At 44.2% G+C, this 21719-nt stretch overlaps 1 protein-coding gene across 2 annotated transcripts in view; it reads right to left on the bottom strand.

Annotated features, from left to right (window-relative positions):
- Positions 1-21719, bottom strand: part of itpr2 (inositol 1,4,5-trisphosphate receptor, type 2) — a 308108-nt gene that overhangs the window by 121822 nt on the left and 164567 nt on the right. For both annotated transcript variants that reach the window (XM_068058832.1, XM_068058834.1), the window contains exons 34-37: positions 20883-21003; positions 19625-19815; positions 14394-14542; positions 10299-10407 (exon numbers count right to left, since the gene is read on the bottom strand). In XM_068058832.1, coding sequence (XP_067914933.1) covers positions 10299-10407; positions 14394-14542; positions 19625-19815; positions 20883-21003 — 570 coding nt within the window. The remainder of the gene's footprint in view (positions 1-10298; positions 10408-14393; positions 14543-19624; positions 19816-20882; positions 21004-21719) is intronic.

Genomic DNA, 21719 nt, shown 5'->3' with positions numbered 1-21719 from the left:
GGTGAAGAAATCCCTCCTCATCTCAATCCTAAATGGCTTATCTCTAATCCTTAGATTGTGACCCCTGGTCCTGGACTCCCCCACCATCGGGAACATCCTTCCCGCACCTAGTCCAGTCCTGTTAGAATTTTGTAGTTTTCTATGAGGTCCCCTCTCATTCTTCTAAACTCTAGCGAATACCAGTCTAATCGACCCAATCTCTCTTCATACGTCAGTCCTGCCATCCCAGGAATCAGTCTGGTGAACCTTCGCTGCACTCCCTCCATAGCAAGAACATCCTTCCTCAGATAAGGAGACCAAAACTGCACACAATACTCCAGATGTGGTCTCACCAAGGCCTTGTATAATTGCAGCAAGACATCCTTGCTACTGTACTTGAATCCTCTCGCTATGAAGGCCAACACACCATTTGCCTTCTTAACTGCCTGCTGCACCTGCATGCTTACTTTCAGCGACTGGTGCACAAGGACACCCAGGTCTCGCTGCACCTCCCCATTTCCCAATCTATCGCCGTTCAGATAATAATCTGCCTTTCTGTTTTTGCCATCAAAGTGGATAACCTTGCATTTATCCACATTATACTGCATCTGCCATGTATTTGCCCACTCACTCAACCTGTCCAAATCACACTGGAGCTTCTCTGCATCCTCCTCACAGATCACACTCCGACCCAGCTTTGTGTCATCTACAAACCTGGATATATTACTTTTAATTCCAAATGCCAAAGACTTGCAGGTTGATAGGTAAATTGGCCATTAGCAATTGCCCCTAGTATAGGTAGGTGGTAGGGAAATATAGGGACAGGTAGAGATATGGAATTAGTGTAGGATTAGTATAAATGGGTGGTTGATGGTCGGCACAGACTCGGTGGGCCGAAGGGCCTGTTTCAGTGCTGTATCTCTAAACTAAACTAAACTAAATTCCCTCATCTATATATATTGTGAATAGCTGGGGTCCTAGCACTGATTCCTGCAGTACCCCACTAGTCACTGCCTGCCACTCGGGAAAAGATTGGTTTATTCCTACTCTTTGTTTCCTGTCTGCCAACCAGTTCTCTATCCATGTCAGTACCTTATCCCCAATCCCATGTGCTTTAATTTTGCACGCTAATCTCTTATGTGGGACCTTATCAAAAGCCTTCTGACCTCCACCCAGAGAGAACGGAAAATCTTCACCATAAGACAGTACCTCCAGCAGTACTGAAGTGTGAGCCTGGAGCAGGACTCGAACCCACAACGCTCTGGCTAAGCAGCGTGAGTGTTACCCACGGAGCCACAGCTAACACTCAAGTACAACACTTGGTTAGACTCACATGTGATACCCACATTCCAATATTTCAGATTGTGCAAACACCCAAAATAACTAGAAAACAAGGTGATGCCTTTCAATGGAAGTGCGATTATGATGAAATAAAATCCTTCAGAATGATTCTTTGCTCAGCTGGATTTTGGCGAAGTAAATCAAGATGGAGGAGCTATCAGAGTAATACATAGTTTCAGTATATATTGTGCAACCAGCATTATAAATGTTCAACCAGGTATCCTGGTTTTTATACAGAGTAAGAAGGTGCAGGGTTTGAACTCAACTACACTATCAGAGATGCCGTCTTTCAGATCAGGTGTTAAACTGAGGTCCCAGCTGCTCTCTCCAGTTGGTGTCAAAAAAATCCTACAGCACTTTCAAAAGAAGAGCTGAGCAGTTCACCACCGAGTCCTGGCTAATATTTAATCAGACAACCAACATCGCTAGAATAGGTTGTCTGGTCATCGCCACATTGCTGTGTATGGGATCTTACTATGCACATTGTACCAGTGACTATATTTCAAAAGTACTTTGTTGTCTCTAAAGCACAATAGAACGTCCTGGGGTCGTGAAAGGTGCTATGGAAAAACAGGTCAGTCCTTCTTTATAAATGAGAGCTCATGCAATGATCAATTATGTTCCACTTCATAGTCTGAAGCATTGTATGACATGTGATATGCTTCCAGCGCAACAGACAGCACCAGACTGCTGGCGTTACATATTCACATGCTGTCACAGGCTAAAGGAGTTTGCACTCTGAGTCACCTCCTTTTCCTGGCAGCTGGAATCTCCTCCAATCACGCTTCACATCCCCATGCTGCACACAGTGTTCACATGTACAGTCACATGCTGCTGTGCTTTTGCCAGGAAAGAAGTTGGAGAAAGACTGCCCTGAAAAAACACTCAGCCATTGACTCATGAGGGCTCAGGATAACTGATAAACACAAAAACAAAGTCCAAGTGCTTACAATAAACCAAAGTGATTCTGATTATTCATAAAGCGTCTTTGTCACAAACTTATCAGGAACAATGGCCAGGCTGTTGATTGAAACTTTTAAACAAGAAAGGCTCTGTGTTACGAAGGGTCCGTTAAAACAAACCATGAGCTCCTTAAATTCCTCAGAGTTTGCAGTTCGAAAACAAAATCCCAGTAAAGCATGCTCACTAAATCAGTGCCAGATAGCACTACACACAGCTTTACTGCAACCCCTCACTGCCCTCAAAAATAATCTACTCTGTTTTTCTGAATAATTCAAATGTGAAAGATTCTTCTGTACAGCCTCTTATTTCTTAAAAGTATAAAGTGTATATTCTAGTTGTAACAAAGTATTCAAGAATGCCTTTCCAGCATTTAGAGGAACTGGTACTTCTGGCAGCAAGTGTCAATTACCAAATTCCCGACTTTTTAAAAGAAAATTCAGAAAAACATCCTTCACAGAAATCCGATAGTCAACAGAGGGTAACTTTAGGTTACAGCATAAAACAGATGATATTATAATGGATACTCTCGCTCTCTGGCTAACACCCTCCACGATTCTCCTTTCTGTTGATCCTTAAACAGAAATTTGCAATGGTGATTAATCCGATCTGGGGCATGGCTGGGGTTGAGCATAATGTTTTTTAAACTAGCATAAAATATTGTAGAAATGCAACTTTGTGCTTGAAATACTGCACTGTTTTGCCAATTTCAGGCGCATGGCGCTGAATAAAGCACTATTGAGCAGAAACTCCAGGCCATATGATATGATGATAGGAGGAGATGAAGTAGGTGCGAGGAGGCTCGTGTGGAGCATAAACACCAACATAGACCAGTTGGGCCGAATGGCCCGTTCCTGTGCTGTAAATTCTATGGAGTTCCATGTAGACATCAATTCAAATGAGAATCGGGAGAGATGTTTAAAGGGCGGCTGATCCAATATCACTTTTCTTGCAGTGTAGCCAGAAGTTAAAATCACCCCCACTACTGGAGTGTCAAAAAATTGCATGTTTTTTTTTTAAAGACAGGAATTCACGAACTGTTCAAAAATAGACTCAATAATGGCTGGTGATTGGATAAGCTTCACGGGGGAGGGGGGATTCCTCAGCTGATTACTGCTCCTCTGTGCAACTGTCCTGCCTCAGGGAAATCAAACACTAGGCCGGTTTCTTGCTGTACTATCTCGAGAACAAGGCTTTCAATGTTGACTCTCAAAACAGAAAATAAGAAAAAGGGCCAATTATGTTTGAGTATGATCATGTTTAAAGCAGAGATTGACAGATTTCTAAATACAAATGACATAAGGGGATATGAGGATAGTGTGGGGAAAGAGGTATTGAAGTGGATGATCAGCCATGATCGTATTGAATGGCAAAGCAGGCTCGATGGGCTGAATGGCCTACTCCTGTTCCTATGTTCCTATTATTGAACAAGTTCACTTTACAGTAAGTTGGCACCAGAAATAATAGTTTGGATGCTTGCTGAGAAATATAAATACGGATTGTAAAAGCTTCTACAGGTATGTAAAAAGGAAAAAAATTGGCAAAGACAAATGCGGGTTCATTACAGGCAGAGACAGGGGAATTTATAATGGAAAATAGAGAAATGGCAGAGAAGCTAAATAATTAATTTGTGTCTGACTTCACGGAGGCAGATAAAGACCTCTCCCTGAGATACTTGAGATCTAAGGGTCGACTGAGAATGAGGAACTGAAAAAAATTAGGATTAGTAAAAAAGTGACTGAAAGTTGACAAATCCCCGGGACCCGATCCTCTTCACCCTAGAATGTTGAAAGAGATGGCTACAGAGATAGTGGATGCATTGGTGATCATCTTTCAAAATTGGATAAATTCTGTAATGGTGCCTACAGATTGGAAGGTTGCAAATGTAACCCCACTGTTAAAGAAAGAGGGAGAGGGAAAACAGGGAACTACAGACCTGTTAGCCTGACATTGGTAGTAGGGAAAATACTGGAATCTATTATAAAGGATGTGCTTACTGGACACTTAGAAAGTAATGGTCTGCTTGGGCAGAGTCAACATGGATTTATGAAGGGGAAATCATGTTTGACAAACTTGTTAGAGTATTCTGAGGATGTTACTAGCAGAGTGGATAAGGGGGAACCAGTGGGTGTAGTTTATTTGGACTTTTAGAAGGCTTGGAGTCCCACATAGGAGGTTACTAAGCAAAATTAAAGCGCATGGGATTGGGCGTAATATTCTAGCGTGGATTGTGGATTGGGTAACAGGCAGAAAACAGAAATAGGAATAAATGGGTCATGACGCAAGGATCAGTGCTTGGGCCCCAGCTGTTTACAATCTATATCAATGATTTGGATGTAGGGACCAAATGTAGTTTTTCCAAGTTTGCGGATGACACAAAACTTGGGAATGTGAGTTGTGAGGAGGCTTCAAGGGGATTTGAACAGGCTGAATGAGTCGGCAAGAACATGGCAGATGGAATATAATGTGGATAAGTGTGAGGTTATCCACTTTGGTAGGAGGAACTGAGGTGCAGAGTATTTCTTAAATGGTGAGAGATTGGAAAGTGTAGATGTGCAAAGGGACCTTAGTGTTTTTGTTCATAAGTCACTGAAAGCTAGCATGCAGGTGTAGCAAGCAATTAAGAAGGCAAATGGTAAGTTAGCCTTTATCACAAGAGGATTTGAGTACAGGAGCAAAGAAGTCTTGCTTCAATTGTATACAGCATTGGTGAGGCTACACCTGGAATATTGTGTGCAGTTCTGGTCGCCCTTGACTGAGGAAGGATATACTTGCCATAGAGGGAGCGTAGTAGAGGTTCACCAGACTGATTCCTGGGATGGTGGGATTGTCCTATGAGGAGGAGATTGAGGAGACTGGGCCTGTATTCTCTGGAGTTTAGAAGAATGAGAGGCGATCTCATAGAAACTTACAAAATTCTTAAAGGGATAGACAGGGTAGATGCAGAAAGGATGTTTCCCCTAGCTGTGGTGTCTAGAACCAGGGGATACAATCTCAGAATAAAGGGCAAGCCCATAGGACTGCGATGAGGAGGAATTTCTTCACTCAGAGGGTGCTGAATCTTTGGAATTCTCTGCCCCAGAGGGTGGTGGAAGCTCAGTCACTGAGTAAGTTCAAGACAGCGATTGGTAGATTTCTAGTTGCTAATGACATCAAGGGATATGGGAATAGTGTGGGAATATGGCGTTGTGACACATGATCAGCCATGATCTAGAATGGCGGAGCAGGCTCGAAGGGCTGAATGGTCTACTCCTCTCCTATGTCAAATACTGATGCATTTAGCTTCTGTGTTTTACATCAATGTCCTTTCTTAATTTTAGTCATTTAGGTAGTTGATAATATTGTCATTGGTACTGAGTCGTCCTTGATTTTCTTTATTTTGATACATCCCATTCTTATTTCAAAACTGATTTTACCTGGACCTGTCAATCTCCTTCACCAATTCAATATCTGTACTACCACTACATTGAATGCTGATTTTACAACTACAATTTTGAGTGCAATATGTTTATAACTACTCAATGCAACACTGTTTGTCCACGACAGCAGGCCACCTGCTGTATGGCTTAATATGCAAAGATCGATCTGACAAAATGCACAAATGGAAGTAGCATGTAAAATGAAACTCATCGCAAATTGCTGAAATGTTTATTCAATTACTGCAACAGAAAGAAATAAAAGAAAAACTTGCATTAAATTATCACAATCTCAAGTCATCCCAGTGCGCTTCACAGGCAATGAAGTTTTTTTTGGAAGTGTAGATACTATGTTAGGAAACAAGGCAGCCAATTTGTGCACAGCAAGCTCCCACAAACAGCAATGTGATCATTTTTATTTTTGCGATGTTGGTTGAGGGATAAATATTGGCCTGGACATGGGGGAGAGCTCCGCTGCTCTTCCTCCAGGAGTGCCATGTGATCTTTTACGTAGGAAATGCAATAGCCAATTTGCGCCCAAGTCCCACAAACAGCCTAGAATGATACAGCACAGATGGAGGCCATTCTGCCCATCGTGCCTGTGCCAGCTCTTTGAAAGAGGTCTCCAGTTCGTCCCACTGCCCTGTTCTTACCCCACAGGCCTCTAATTTTTTTTTTCTTTTCAAGTATGAATTTGCTTTTGAATGTTATCCTTGAATCTGCTTCCACCAGTTGGCTTTTATAGGAAATATAGGTCTGGCCTATAAGTGACTCCTGTCCCACACTGATGTGGTTAACTCTTAATTGCCCTCTGAAATGGCCTAGCAAACCCACTCAGTTATATCAGAGGAACTAGGGATTGGTAATAAATGCTGGCCTTGCCAGCGACACCCACATCCCAAGAATGAATTGAAAAATATATATAATGTGCTGCAAAGTGGCTTGCCGAGAGGTGAGAGTTTTGTGTGGTCAGCGTACAGCATGGCACTAAAGTAACGCTGCATTTAATACTCCCACATCAACTGTCAGGAGCTCTGCCCCCATCCAACCAAAAAAAAAGCTGGCAGCACAGAAACAGCACGACTGCTACAATTATCCTGACATGTATACCTGATGTGGGTGCGTTTAAAAATATATTAGAACAGTTTTTTTAACCTTTGCTGTGTATTCCTTTAAGCAATCTTGTACTGCTGGCCACGGGCAGCAGAAAGAAGAGTGGCATCATTAGTATAGTCGCACACTGCACTCACAGGAGGTTATGTACACAGTGCTGTCTAATGGACCAGCATGAATGACTTGTGAATCAATAAAACACTGAAAGGTATCTGATTTGGTAGAATTCTACATAGAACAATCTGCCTACTCACTGTTCATTCCAAATGCACACTAATCAACTCAAAGGAGCCGATGTATGGACAAAATAGGTACCATGTACCATGCACACAGGTCATTAACTAGACAGCAATAACACAGTGAAGATCAGGGCATGCTGATGTGTTGAATGAATTACTCACATGAAGACAACTGTGGGTTAATGTGGCTCGTGAATCTAAACCACGCATAAATCATTAGTCATGAATAAACTCAGACAGTGACAACCCCACACATGACATCACATGGAATCTTCTGGAACAGATGGAACCCTTAGATCCTTAAGGAAATGATTAAACAAACTGCCTCTGCTTATTAGAAGATGCTCCATAAAAACAAAACTGAGCCTGAGGAGTGCAAGTTAAGTCATGTAAAACTAATATATAAATGGCGATTATTAAACCAGTTCCTCTGTCAACACTGGGCTTTTCATTTAATAGGCCAGCAGGATGTTCAAGAAAACCAAACAGACAGCAATAACATCTTTTAATTACTTTTCCATAAGATATATCTTGCTATGACGATGTCCATTTTAACTGGACAACGACTAGACTTTGATGCCTGCTCCTGGGTTGAACTGTGATCCTCCAGTAACTCCTAGGATTCTCTCTGCTCCTCTCCTGGATCAATCAATGCATCTGTTCTCCTTCAGCGGGTCCTGAACTGGGCTCAACTTCTCCACTACCTCCTGGACTGTTGCCTTCCTGTATTAGCCTACACACTCAGCCCTTTACAACAGTTTCATGCAATCTAAGGGTTCCCTCTATAACTGTTCATGGGTGCTTGAGGTCCTGTAAAATCCTTCAACATGTCACCTCCCATCCCCGTGCCTGCATCTCCCTCAAAATTCCCTGTTCAAATTCCTTCTGCTCATAGTGCCAAGCCCGTTTTGGTTAAAGTCAATGGCCACAGAGCGTAACGCACTCGAACTTTCCCATTCCATCCTCCATTGCCTCTCATCCATTATCCTGCTTTGTAAGCACCCTTGACTAGTTTCACTCCTACCTGTTCAAACGTAGCCAGCACCCTGTGGTGACAATTCTGTGTACGCTGATGCCTCCTTAACTCTACCTCTCCACCACTTTCATCCAACACCTTTGTGCCATCAGAAACTCAAATCTCCTCCAGATAAAGGCCAAATTTATTGTTTTTTGATTCCCGCCATAAACTCTCCTCACTGCCTATTTTCTTAGACTCGGTGAAATTTCAACATCCATATTTACCCACAGCTGAGCTTCAAACCCAACATGCAATCCACCGAGACCACCTAGTTCCGCAATACTGCCCACCTCCGCCACACTGCCCACCTCCACCACACTGCCCACCTCCACCACACTGCCCATCACGAACTCTGCCACACTGCCCACCTCCACCACACTGCCCATCGCGAACTCTGCCACACTGCCCACCTCCACCACACTGCCCACCTCCACCACACTGCCCATCACGAACTCCACCACGCTGCCCACCTCCGCCACACCACCCACCTTCGTACTTTATCCAAACTGAAGCCAAAACCTTTATCCACACTTTTCTCATCTCTTTCCTGGACTGTCCAATGGTCAATGGCCTCCTCGCCAGCCTCCTACCCTAAACCTTCCAAAAACTCCAATTTATCCAACATTCCGCCAATTCCATCCTGCTCTGCGCACCCTCACTGGCCTCGCTGCTCCCTGCCCCAGTGCATTGCACATAAAATCCGTTATTCCCAAGGCCGAGGCCTACCCTACCTATGCATCCCTCTCCATCCGATGTAGATAGTGTGCGAGCCCTTCTGGCTTCTAGTGCATCCCACCCTCCTCCCATCATCCCACCACTAATGGCAGGTCCTTCAGCTACTTAGGTTTAGAGAGAGGTTTCAAGAGAATCAGGCTAACAACCTTTAAAACACAGCATTGTGACCAAAATTTTTGTTTCCCTTCCTAACACTCCCACCTGTCCATTCCTTTTCATTTTCCCCCTCTGAATGTACCTTGTTCGAGGTTCTAAGAATGCAAGTGCGAACATTGCAGCAATGCACAGTTAAAGGGTCAAGACAATCATTTTAACCTGGTTCCTCGGGCTGTGAGTGCACGGGAGGAATTGAACATTCTTACCTATGCTAAGAGGTGCCCCTGTTGGTTGCAGACTGCTGTTATTGCTTTTCTTAAGCTTGTTGGCTCAGTTTTCTGTCCCCTTGCCCTTCTGGGCAGTGGGTGGGTGCTAGTGGGGGCTATTAGTTTCCAGAAAGGAGCCCCCCCCCTCAAACAGCTGGTACTTCTACTTCTTGCCAGCTGCAGAGCACTGACATTTCAAACACAAACAGAACAACTATTTATAATCCTTTAGGACCAATTGTTAATGTGAGGTTAGGGTGCTTACAATGGGCGGCATCTTATGAGACTTGTGGAGGTGGGACCAGGAGGGAAATCCGAACGGTCGCTGTCGGGCTGACGCGCTCTTGCCTCCAGCCAATCTTTCTGGAGTCGGGTGAGCAACGGAAGCGGCTACCCGCATAGCAGCGATTAGTGGGTCGCCGATTAGTGCCAATTAACTGGCTACTTGGGGTCAGATTGGAGAGGCTGTTAGGTGCCTACTAGCAGTGGATGGGTCCCACGCTGTGGGCTAATCTCGACAGGTCATTGGAGAGGCCTCCCAGTGGCAGGCCAGGGGCCCAACGAGGCCTCCTTTATTTATCAACCCCCTACCCCTGGAACCGCTTCTGCCACAGGGCGATCGCTGTGGCCGCAGGCCATCATGTGGAGAGGGACCCCCTCCAAAATGATGGCCTGGCAGCTGTAGCCACAAATAATTTTAATAATTTCATATATTTCCCAAGAGCGCCTCCACCTTGAGTACCCTGGAGGTCTCCTGCCTGCCACAGCAGCGCCCACCTCTCCCGGTGGGACTGCTGGCAGAACATCACTGGGGGCCCTCCCATGGGCCAGTTGGGTGCCCATTCCACCTGCCATCCTTAATTGGGTGGCACTCCTGGAAGTGGTCTCTTAATTCATCGCCTCCAGTTAGATGGTGCAGGCGGGCGGCCAGGCATCGCCAGTGGGGTCAGGACCCACTTTTGGTCCCCACCTCTGAAAATCTTTAAAAGGCAGTAAGATGCCTGGGTAAAACATTTACTCACAGCTTCACGTACACGTAACCATCAGATCTGTGATGAACAATGACCACTAGTGGTGTATATGCTCCCTGCTGCTTTAACAGGAGCTCCAGATAAACGAGACAATTTGAACTCACCTTTTCTCCAAAATCGTCCTTCCTATTGAGCATTTCTCTCAGAGTTTGAAGAATTTTAATGCAGAGTTTCTCTTCTTTATCCATCAGTTTTTTAGAATGATTGATCAATCTGTGGTTAAAGTAATACAGTGTCAGTACGGTTTCTTTCCTTAAATCTCTGACACCCACAAGCAACAAGAAATCCTAAAATCTCTCGTGCTTAATCTTGTGTTGTTTTTAAAAGCTGCAGCCAAGTCATGGCAAGATCATTTTTATAGTGTTTCTAAAGGAGTAAGGAGGTAGGAGGTTTAGAGTCATAGAGTTATACAGCACAGAAACAGGCCCTTCGGCCCATCGTGTCTGTGCCGCCCATCAAGCACCTATCTATTCTAATCCCATTTTCCAGCACTTGGCCCATAGCCCTGTATGCTATGGCGTTTCAAGTGTTCATCTAAATAGTTCTTAAATGTTGTGAGGGTTCCTGCCTCTACCACCCCTTCAGGCAGTGTGCTCCAGATTCCAACCACCCTCCGAGTGAAAACATTTTTCCTCAAATCCCCTCTAAACCTCCTGCCCCTTACCTTAAATCTATGCCCCCTGGTTATTGACCCCTCCGCTAATGGAAAAAGTTTCTTCCTATCTAACCTATCAATGCCCCTCATAATTTTGTATACCTCAATCATGTCCCCCCCCCTCAGCCTTCTCTGCTCGCAGGAAAACAACCCTAGCCTATCCAGTCTCTCTTCATAGCTGAAATGCTATGGTGATCTACCTCATTATGCCAGGTCATTTACTGCACCCAGTAATGTTTTTTGAAATACGTAAATGTAGTTGTGAATCATTTGAAAACATACTTTAAAATAATTGAAATACTGGAGAGACAATTTGTTCTTTAAAACTAAAATGTGAGGTGACTATCACAATATTACATCATACGAAGCCTTCAGGTGAATTTATCTTTAAATTTAGTATTAACGGGAATGAAATTGGTCTACACCAGCCGTGTGAAACTGGCTTGCAGCAAATCGACAGCCATTAGTTTGGGAAATATTTCCATGATTTTTATTTCAAACTGAGTAAAAGTGACGGCAAGATGAGGAAATGAGGCTCCAAAAAGAGTTTGAGCGATTGCTCTGCGGCCTTCAGTGGAAAGGGGATCAAACACAATGTAAAAATCAGCTGCCAAGTCGCGACAAGCCTGTTGCACTGCTGGATTAGATCAATTTCACCCCCCAATATATTGATTGAAATCTGAGTCATATTATTCCATTAGTAGATCTCTCCTGGCGTTGCTCACACTACCAAATAATATCCCCTCCCTACCTGTGTAACCTCCAGCGCTATATACCCTCTGAGAACTCTGCAGAATTTCAGCTCTGGCCTCTCGTCCATCCCCACTTCCTTCACCCCACCACTGGCAGCCCTGCCTTCAGCTGTCTAGGCCCTAAGCTCTGGAATTCCCTCCCTAAACTTTTCCATCTCGCCACCTCTCACTCATACTTTAAGACACTCCTTACAACCTACCTCTTTGACCAAGCTTTTGGTCACCTGTCCCAATATTTACTTCTTTGGCTTTTCAATTTTTGTCTGATAATGTGCCTTGTGACATTTTATTACATTAAAGGCTCTATCGAAATGCAAGTTGTTGTTGTTGTTGATGTTAGACCAACAAACTACCTCTGCTGAAGTTTTCTAGTGATGGATTGTCAAAGGCAACATCTTGACATAGAAACAGTAGTAGGCTATTCAGCCCCTCAAGTTTGTTCTGTCATTTAATTAGATCATGGCTGATCTGTAGGCAACCTAATGCTAAGCAGTATTGAAAAATAGCCACTAATTCACAACACTGGTAATCTAACATGACAAGAGTGAGCCAAGACTTAGTGTTGAGTGTGTTGTCTACGGGCTAATTCACAGAGCAACAACCTGGAGAGATGATGCACTTAAGATAATCACATAAACCGTGTCAGTGGATATTAAGCAGATTAACATCTTAACTCTAAGATCAGCATTAATTATAAAATCCTTAGTTGGAGTTGGTGGAGCCAGTTTTGGTGTATAGTTGGCAAACAGTTTTGGTGACTCCAGGTTTCACGACAGACAACAGACAAATGGGGTTTCTGTGATCACTTCATGTAATTTTTGACTGCAAATAAGCCATGCCTGGGTACTTTACACCAATGCAGTGTTGCTTCAATTCTGCACAGTCATCACTGGCAAATAGGAAACACTTTTAAGAATGTAGGAAGAGGAGGAGGCCATTCAGCCCCTCGGGCCTGCTTTGCCATACAATCCAATCATGGCTGACCTGCACCTCAACCCCATTTTCCCACCTTTGTTCCATATCACTTGATACTCTCACCCAACAAAAATCTACCAATCTCAGTCTAGAAAGGTCCAATTGTCCCCTAGCGTCCACAGCCCTTTGAGGGAGAGAGTTCCAGATTTCCACTAGCCTTTGTGTGGAAAATGCTTTTCCTGATTTCACTCCTGAAGGGCCTGGCTCTAATTTAAAGAGCCTGAAATGAATTATAATCTTTATATACAGAACTGGCCTGGGCGCAGTTCATCACATTTTGGGAGGCAGATACATTCGCTTAAAGCCAATTACACATCTGCAAAAAAAGAAAACTTTGGTCTGAGAGGGAATTGGAGACTGCAGAGTTGAAGAGGGTTGTGAGAGCACATAGCACCCAAACAATGATGGCACCGGTTAGATCCATATCAGCTCTCCTCCTTCGATGTTGTCTGTGCTTCAGCAGTTAGGAATGAATCTACAGCCTCATTGCTGCTCTTATGCAAAACAGACTCAGGAGGAAATAAATGACATTTCTATAGCATCTTTACCGTAGTAATAAATCTCAAGGCTATTCTCAGGAACATAATCAGACAGAAACTGGGCTCAGCTGGAGTATTGTGTCCAATTCTGGGCGCCACACTTTAGGAAAGACATGAGAGCATTGGAGGGAGTGCAGAAAAGATTCACGAGAATGGTTCCAGGGATGAGCAACTTCAGTTATGAAGAAAGATTGGAAAAGTTAGGATTGTTTTCCTTGGAGAAGAGAGGGCTGAGAGGTGATTTGATAGAGATATTCAAAATCACGAGGGGTCTGGAAAGAGCAGATAGATAGAAATTGTTCCCACTCGTGAAAGGATCGAGAACGAGAGGGCACAGGTTTAAGGTAATTGGCAAAAGAAGCAATGGCGACACGAGGAAAAACCTTTTCCACACAGCGAGTGGTCAGGATCTGGAATGCACTGTCTGAGAGTGCAGTGGAGGCAGGTGCAATCCAGGCATTCAAAAGGGAATTGGATAGTTACCTGAAAAGGAAGAATGTGCAGGGTTATGTGGGAGAAGGCGGGGGAATTGCACTAAGTGAATTACTCACTCGGAGAGTAGCGCAGACTTGATGGGCCGAATGGCCTCCTTCTGCACTGTAACCATTCTGTGAAATCAACACTCAGCCAAAGAAGCAGACATTAGGACAGCCGACCAAATGCTTGGTTAAAGTAGGTAGGTTTTAAGTCGTGTTTGAAAGGAGGAGAATAAAGTAGAGAGGTTCAGGGAGGGAATTGCAGAGTTTGAGACTGAGATGGCGGAAGGCGCGCATCCCTGCCAATGGATGGGATGAAGGAATTCAGGGGCGCGCATCAGGCTATAATAATTGGAGAAGTGCAGAGATCTCAAAGGATTGTAGGGCTGGAGGAGGTTACAGAGATAGAGGTCATGGAGGTATCTGAACACAACAGTGACAATTGTAAAATCTATTCTATTTAAACGTATTAAAATCTAACTTCTTTTGATGGAGTGGGACCTAATGTAGGTCAGTGAGCACAAGGGCAATGGGTGAACGGGACTTGGCACAAGTTATGATGTGGGCAGCAGAGTTCTGGATTTAGTAGTAAGTCACCATTAATACATCACTGTTTGTCGGTGTGTTGCATGGTATAAAAACAGAACAGATAATGGAGCACCAAGTTTAGGTCACGTTAAAAGGAACTGTTGTAATTCATTTCCAACCCTTATTTCAACGCAGCTGGATGTCCACTCAGTGCATATTTCACGATTTCTCCCCATGCAGTCTCCACATACACCACTTCTTGCCCATGACTTACTTGCACATGAAGGCCCCACTTTCGCATCCCAGCTGCGCGTCACTTCCATCAGGGAAAAGAAGTTCTGGACTATGGAGGACGTCAACCAGCAATGAAAATTCAGCATGCACCATGGGTTGGAATTGTTGCTCAAGGGTGGACACCATATCCTGAGAATTAATACAGGAAAATGTCAGGTGATTGAGCAACCTTAATACATTAAAGCACCAACTGCAGATGGACTACATTAGGGAATCTTGAGAGCACTAACAGTTGACATGGAAAAGGTGGATTATTTTTCATCTGTGTTCACTACAGAGAAGGACGATGTAGGTGTAGAGATCAGGGAGGGGGACTGTGATATACTTGAACATATTAGTATTGAAAAGGAGGAAGTATTAGCTGTTTTAGCGGGCTTAAAAGTGGATAAATCCTCAGGCCCAGATGAGATGTATCCCAGGCTGCTATGTGAGGCAAGGGAGGAGATAGCAGGGGCTCTGACACAAATTTTCAAATCCTCTCTGACCACAGGAGAGGTACCAGAGGACTGGAGGACAGTGAATGTGGTGCCATTATTCAAGAAGGGTAGCAGGGATAAACCAGGTAATTACAGGCCGGTGACTCTAACATCAGTGGTTGGGAAACTATTGGAAAATATTCTGAGGGACAGGATTAATCTCCACTTGGAGAGGCAGTGATTAATCAAGGATAGTCAGCATGGCTTTGTCAGGGGGAGATCATGTCTAAAAAACTTGATTGAATTTTTCGATGAGGTGACTAGATGTGTAGATGAGGGTGAAGCAGTTGATGTAGTCTCCATGGACTTCAGTAAGGCTTTTGATAAGGTCCCGCACGGGAGATTGGTTAAGAAGGTAAGAGCCCATGGGATCCAGGGCAATCTGACAAATGGGATCCAAAATTGGCCAAGTGGCAGGAGGCAGAGGGTGACGGTGGAGGGTTGTTTTTGCGAGTGGAAGCCTGTGACCAGCGGTGTACCGCAGGGATCGGTGCTGGGACCCTTGCTGTTTGTAGTGTACATTAATGATTTAGATGTGAATATAGGAGGTATGATCAGTAAGTTTGCAGATGACATGAAAATTGGTGGTGTCATAAATAGTGAGGAGGAAAGCCTTAGAATACAGGATGATATAGATGGGCTGGTAAGATGGGCAGAGCAGTGGCAAATGGAATTTAATCCTGAGAAGTGTGAGGTGATGCATTTTGGGAGGACTAACAAGGCAAGGGAATTTACAATGGGTGGTAGGACCCTAGGAAGTACAGAGGGTCAGAGGGACCCCGGTGTACTTGTCCATAGATCACTGAAGGCAGCAGCACAGGTAGATAAGGTGGTTAGGAAGGCATATGGGATACTTGCCTTTATTAGCCAAGGCATAGAATATAAGAGCAGGGAGGTTATGATGGAGCTGTATAAAACGCTAGTTAGGCCATAGCTGGAGTACTGTGTACAGTTCTGGTCACCACATTATAGGAAGGATGTGATTGCACTGGAGAGGGTGCAGAGGAGATTCACCAGGATGTTGCCTGGGCTGGAGCATTTCAGCTATGAAGAGAGACTGGATAGGCTGGGGTTGTTTTCCTTAGAGCAGAGAAGGCTGAGGGGGGACCTGATTGAGATATACAAAATTATGAGGGGCAGTGATAGGACAGATTGGAAGAAACTTTTTCCCTTAGCGGAGGGGTCAATAACCAGGGGGTATAGATTTAAGGTAAGGGGCAGGAGGTTTAGAGGGGATTTGACAAAAATGTTTTCACCCAGAGGGTATTTGGAATCTGGAACACACTGCTCGAATGGGTGGTAGAGGCAGGAACCCTCACAACATTTAAGAAGTATTTAGATGAGCACTTGAAATGCCATAGCATACAAGGCTACGGGCCAAGTGCTGGAAAATAGGATTAGAATAGATAGGTGCTTGATGGCCAGCACAGACACAATGGGCCGAAGGGCCTGTTTCTGCACTCTATAACTCTATGGAATTGCAGCTAATCTCAACTATGAATATTAAATCTGCCTAGTATCTTTATCAATCATACCATGGGGAATCATGATAGCTTGTATCAAAAGTGGTTATATTGTTGATAAATAACAAACACTCCCATTACAATGGCTCCTTTGTAATGTGAGTAAGGGTTCTCCTTCCAGATTGGGCAATGCTTTACACTGCTGAGCAGGTTGTATTCACTTTATAAAGCTCTGCTTAGGCTACAACTCGTGTATTGCATCCAGTTCTGGTCACCACACTTTAGGAAGGATGTGAGGGCCCTTGAGAGGGCGCGGAGGGGATTTACCAGAATGTTCCAGGGATAAGGATTTTAGCTACAGGATGGAGAAGCTGGGGTTGTTCTCCTTGGAGCAAAGAAGATTGAGGGGAGATCTGATCGAGGTGTACAAGATTATGACAGGTTTAGAGAAGGTGGTGCAGTGGTTAGCACCGCAGCCTCACAGCTCCAGCGACCCGGGTTCAATCCTGGGTGCTGCCTGTGCGGAGTTTGCAAGTTCTCCCTGTGTCTGCGTGGGTTTTCGTCGGGTGCTCCGGTTTCCTCCCACCACCAAAGACTTGCAGGTTGGTAGGTAAATTGGCCATTATAAATTGCCCCTAGTATCCGTAGGTGGTAGGGGAATATAGGGACAGGTGGAGATATGGTAGGAATATGGGATTAGTGTAGGATTAGTATAAATGGGTGGTTGATGGTCGGCACAGACTCGGTGGGCCGAAGGGCCTGTTTCAGTGCTGTATCTCTAAATGAAAATAAAAAAAAGGTGTTCCCATTAGTTGATGATACAAAGACTAGGGGACACGGATTTAAGGTTTTGGGCAAGAGTTGCAGGGGGGTGGTGAGGAAGAACTTTTTTTTAACGCAGTGAGTGGTAATGACCTGGAACACTCTGCCTACGAGGGTGATGGAAGCGGAGACAATGAATGATTTCAAAAGGAAATTGGATGGGCACTTGAGTGCTAAATCAGAGGCCATTTAGACTGTCTATTATTAACATACGCGCTGAGACCAGACACTGAAGGTGTGGAACTTTCTGTTCTGTACACTTACAACCATGTGCTACATTTACTCACTGAGGGAGTCATGTTGATGGTCTTTAATAGAAATTCAGAGGCATGCCTTCATATCATGCACAAAGTGTAAATCAGAATCTTATATTCTACATTATTTATATTCTCTAGCTTTTAGAAGAATGAGTGGTGATCTCATTGAAACTTAGAAAATTCTTACAGGGTGTGACAGGGTAGATGTGGATAGGATGTTTCCCCTGGCTGGGGAATCTAGAACCAGGGGACACAGTCTCAGAATAAGCAGCAGGCCATTTAGCACTGGGATGAGGAGGAGTTTCATCACTCAAACTTGGAAATATATCACTGTTCCATCATCATCCATGAGTTAACATTCCGGAACTCCCTTCTTTTTTTTATTTGTTCATGGGAAGTGGGCATCGCTGAAGAGGCCAACATTTATTGCCCATCACTAATTTCCCTTGAGAAGGTGGTGGTGAATTGCCTTCTCAAACCGTTGCAGTCGTTGGGGTGTAGGTACACCCACAGTGCTGTTAGCATGAGAGTTCCAGGATTTCAACTCAGCGACAGTGAAGGAACGGCGATATAGTTCCAAGTCAGGATGGTGTGTGGCTTGGAGTGGAAATTGCAGGTGGTGGTGTTCCCATGCATTTTCTGCCCTTGTCCTTCTAAGTGGTAGAGATCGAGGGTTTGAAAGGTGCTGTCTAAGGAGCCTTGGTGAGTTGCTGCAGTGCATCTTGTAGATGGTACACACTGCTGCCACTGTGCGTCGGTGGTAAAGGGTGTGAGTGACAATCGAGTGGGCTGTTTTGTCCTAAATGGTATCAAGCTTCTTCAATGTACAATCCAGGCAAGTGGCAAGTATTCCATCACACTCCTGATTTGTGCTTTGTAGATGGTGGACATGCTTTGAAGAGACAGGAGTTTAGTTACTCGCCACAGAATTCCCAGCCTCTGACCTGCTCTGGTAACCACAGCATTTATGTTCTGAAGAAGGGTCATTGACCTGAAACGTTAACTCTACTTCTCGCTCCACAGATGCTGCCAGACCTGCTGAGTATTTCCAGCATTTCTTGTTTTTATTTAAGATTTCCAGCATCCGCAGTATTTTTCTTTTATTTATGTGGCTGGTCCAGTTCAGTTTCTGGTCAGTGGTAACTCCCCAAGGATGTTGATATTGGGGGAGTCAGCAATGGTAATGCCATTGAACATCAAGGAGAGATGGTTAGATTTTCTCTTCTTTGAGATGGTCATTGCCTGGCACTTGCGTAGCATGAATGTTACTTGCCACTTATCAGCCCAAGCCTGAAAGTTATCCAGGTCTTGCTGCATCGGCAAATGGCCTGCTTCAGTATCTCAGGAGTCGCAAATGGTGCTGAACATTGTGCAATCATCAGCGAACATCCCCATTTCTGACCTTGTGATGGAGGGAAGGTCATTGATAAAGCAGCTGAAGATGACTGGGCCTAGGACACTACCCTGAGGAACTCCTGCAGTGATGTCCTGGGACTGAAATGGTTGACCTCGAACAACCACTACCATCTTCCTTTGTGCTAGACATGACTCCAACCAGTGGAGAGTTTTCCCCCTGATTCCCATTGACTCCAGTTTTGCCTGGGCTCCTTGATGCCATACTTGGTCAAATGCTGCCTTGATATCAAGGGCAGTCACCTCACCTCTCGAGTTCAGCTCTTTTGTCCATGTTTGGACCAAGGCTGTAATGAGGTCAGGAGCTGAGTGACCCCGGTGGAACCCAAACCTAGCGTCAGTGAGCAGGTTATTGCTGAGCAAGTGCTGCTTGATAGCACGGTCAATGATCCCTTCCACCACTTTGCTGGTGATCGAGAGCAGACTGATGGGTGGTAATTGGTTGGGTTGGATTTGTCCTGCTTTTTGTGTACAGGACATACTTGGGCAATTTTCTTCATTGCCAGGTCGATGCCAGTGTTGTTACTGTACTGGAACAGCTTGGCTAGGGGCGCAACTGCACTGAGGGTGTACCCACACCACACAGACTGCAGCGGTTCAAGAAGGCAGCTCACCACCAGTTTCTCAACGGCAGTTAGAGATGGGCAATAAATGCTGACCTAGCCAGCAATACCAACATTGAGAATAAATATTCAAAAACTGCAATTCCCATTGGAATGTAGATATAATCTCTAAAACCCCAACCTAACTTTTCACTGTCTGTTCAAAGAGATGTCTTACCTGCAACTTCTCTATAATATTCCTGTAGTCCAAAGATATTCCACCGATTGGGTCTTTATAGCGCGGTGCACCACGGGCAGACATCCGCCATCCTATTGCTGCTCTCTGTACCATGTTGGAGTGGGTCCTCATAAACAGGGTGTTCACTTGGCTGTCCAAATCTACAGGGATTGCTATTGCTCGGCTTTTAGCTGCAATTAAAAATCAAAATATAACTTTTATATTTATGTTGCCCCCATGGCTCAGTGGCAACGCTCTTGCCTTGGAGTCAGAAGGTTGTGGGTTTCATCCCCACTCTAGAGACTTGACCATATAATCTAGGCTGATGCTCCAGTGCCATACTGAGGGAATGCTTCACTGTCTGAGGTGGTGTATTTTGGATGTGATGCTAAACTGAGGCCCTGCCTGCCCTCAGAGGTGGACACAGAAGATCCGAACAGCAGGAGAGTTACCCTGGAGTCTTGACTGATATTTTTTGTGCAATCAACAACAGATTGTCTGGTCATTTACTTCATTTATGTTTATGGGAGCTTGCTGTGCATAAATTAGCTGTCACATTTCCTACGTTACAATAGTGGTAACACATCAAAATAATTTATTGGCTGTGAAGCACTTTAGAACATTCTGAAGTTAAGAAAGATGCTTTAGAAATGCAGGTTCTTTCTTTTTAAAGTTTAACAATGAACGTTTTAGGGAAGTAAATCTATATCTACTTAGTTTCAGTGAATTTTGAGGTCAACGTGAGGAATGTCAACAATGGCAAATGGAAGACTTTCGTTTTCAGCAACATTGTACCCTCCTAGTATGGTTGGATGTAGAACAAGGCACCTTCCATTCTATCTCGACAATATGCTTCAACCTGTTCACCCAACACGTCCCTTTGCCATACAAGACATCAGTGTGACTTTTTTTAATTTCCTAAGCCAACCATTGCATGTACTCGCTAAGCAGAAGTCCTAACTTAGAGCAAGTTAGAGGGATTCTGTGCTCTGGCTCCACGCCCATCAAGGATTAGGCTGAAATCTCCTTGGTTCAATACAAAAAGCCAACAGACAGAGGAGACTTTCATCCCTTATGGCAGCAGGCTGGATTTGAGGTCAGGTCCCTGAGATAATAGTCAAGTGTATTCACCCGCCACATACCCCCCAGTACCTCTCCAAGTGAATCAATTTCAAAACCTGCGCTTGAAAGGAACTCCCTGTGAAACCAGATAGATTGCAAAAACAAACACCCAACTTTTCTCAAGATGCCAACTTACCGACTTCAGCCAAGGTCTTAATACAAGACTCCACTGAGGACTTCTGCGATGGAGCTGGCCAAGCACAGTTGTAAATTCTAAAGGCAGACTGCAGCAGTTGAATAAATATTGGCTGGTGTGTCTACAGACATGAAGAAATGTGAAAGACTATATTATATGTCAGCATTTCTTTCTCTGAATAATACCAGATGTATTCCTCTGAAAAATAGTTCTACCACAGCCTGCAACTATAGGAAGAAGAGAGTGAGCTTGAACTAATGTCAGGTGCAATTTCAAACAGTGGTTAAATTAGGTCCTTGATTTCAAAGTTGCAAATGTGGCTGAGATCTTCATACCTTACTTTTAATGGTTCTAAAGACATCATTCGGATTCTCTGCTGATCGACAAGACATGCCAAGCTTTGAGCAAACAGGATTTAACTCGCCCACTCAAACACAGATCAGGAGGCTGTGATGACGTACACTTAACATAAACAGCAGGATGCCCATGCCATCCAAGTATTTTGTAACGTACAGAACTAAAATGAGAGGATAACTGGGCATAAATTTTCGAATGGCAGAATCTTTTCCACACCCTTTGGATTCATTGCCTCATGAATATCAAGGCTGCTTTGCTTTCTGCAAGTAAATTAAAATTCCTGGTTTAACATATCGTTCTGTGGGTCGTGGGGCAGTCTCTGGGAATAATCACCTGCCCTGTTTTACACATAGGGATAGAACATTTGCCATATGCAAATATAGCAGCCAAATTATTATGAATGCTGTGGCCATTTGATGAAGGTGCACTCTTAAATAATATAACTAGTAGCTAAAAGTCCTGGAATTAGCAGAGCAAATG

The sequence above is a fragment of the Heterodontus francisci genome, chromosome 27, assembly GCF_036365525.1.
Source record: "Heterodontus francisci isolate sHetFra1 chromosome 27, sHetFra1.hap1, whole genome shotgun sequence".
NCBI lineage: Eukaryota > Metazoa > Chordata > Chondrichthyes > Heterodontiformes > Heterodontidae > Heterodontus > Heterodontus francisci.
The sequence above is the reverse complement of the archived record's forward strand: the minus strand, read 5'-3'. Positions and strand labels throughout refer to the sequence as shown.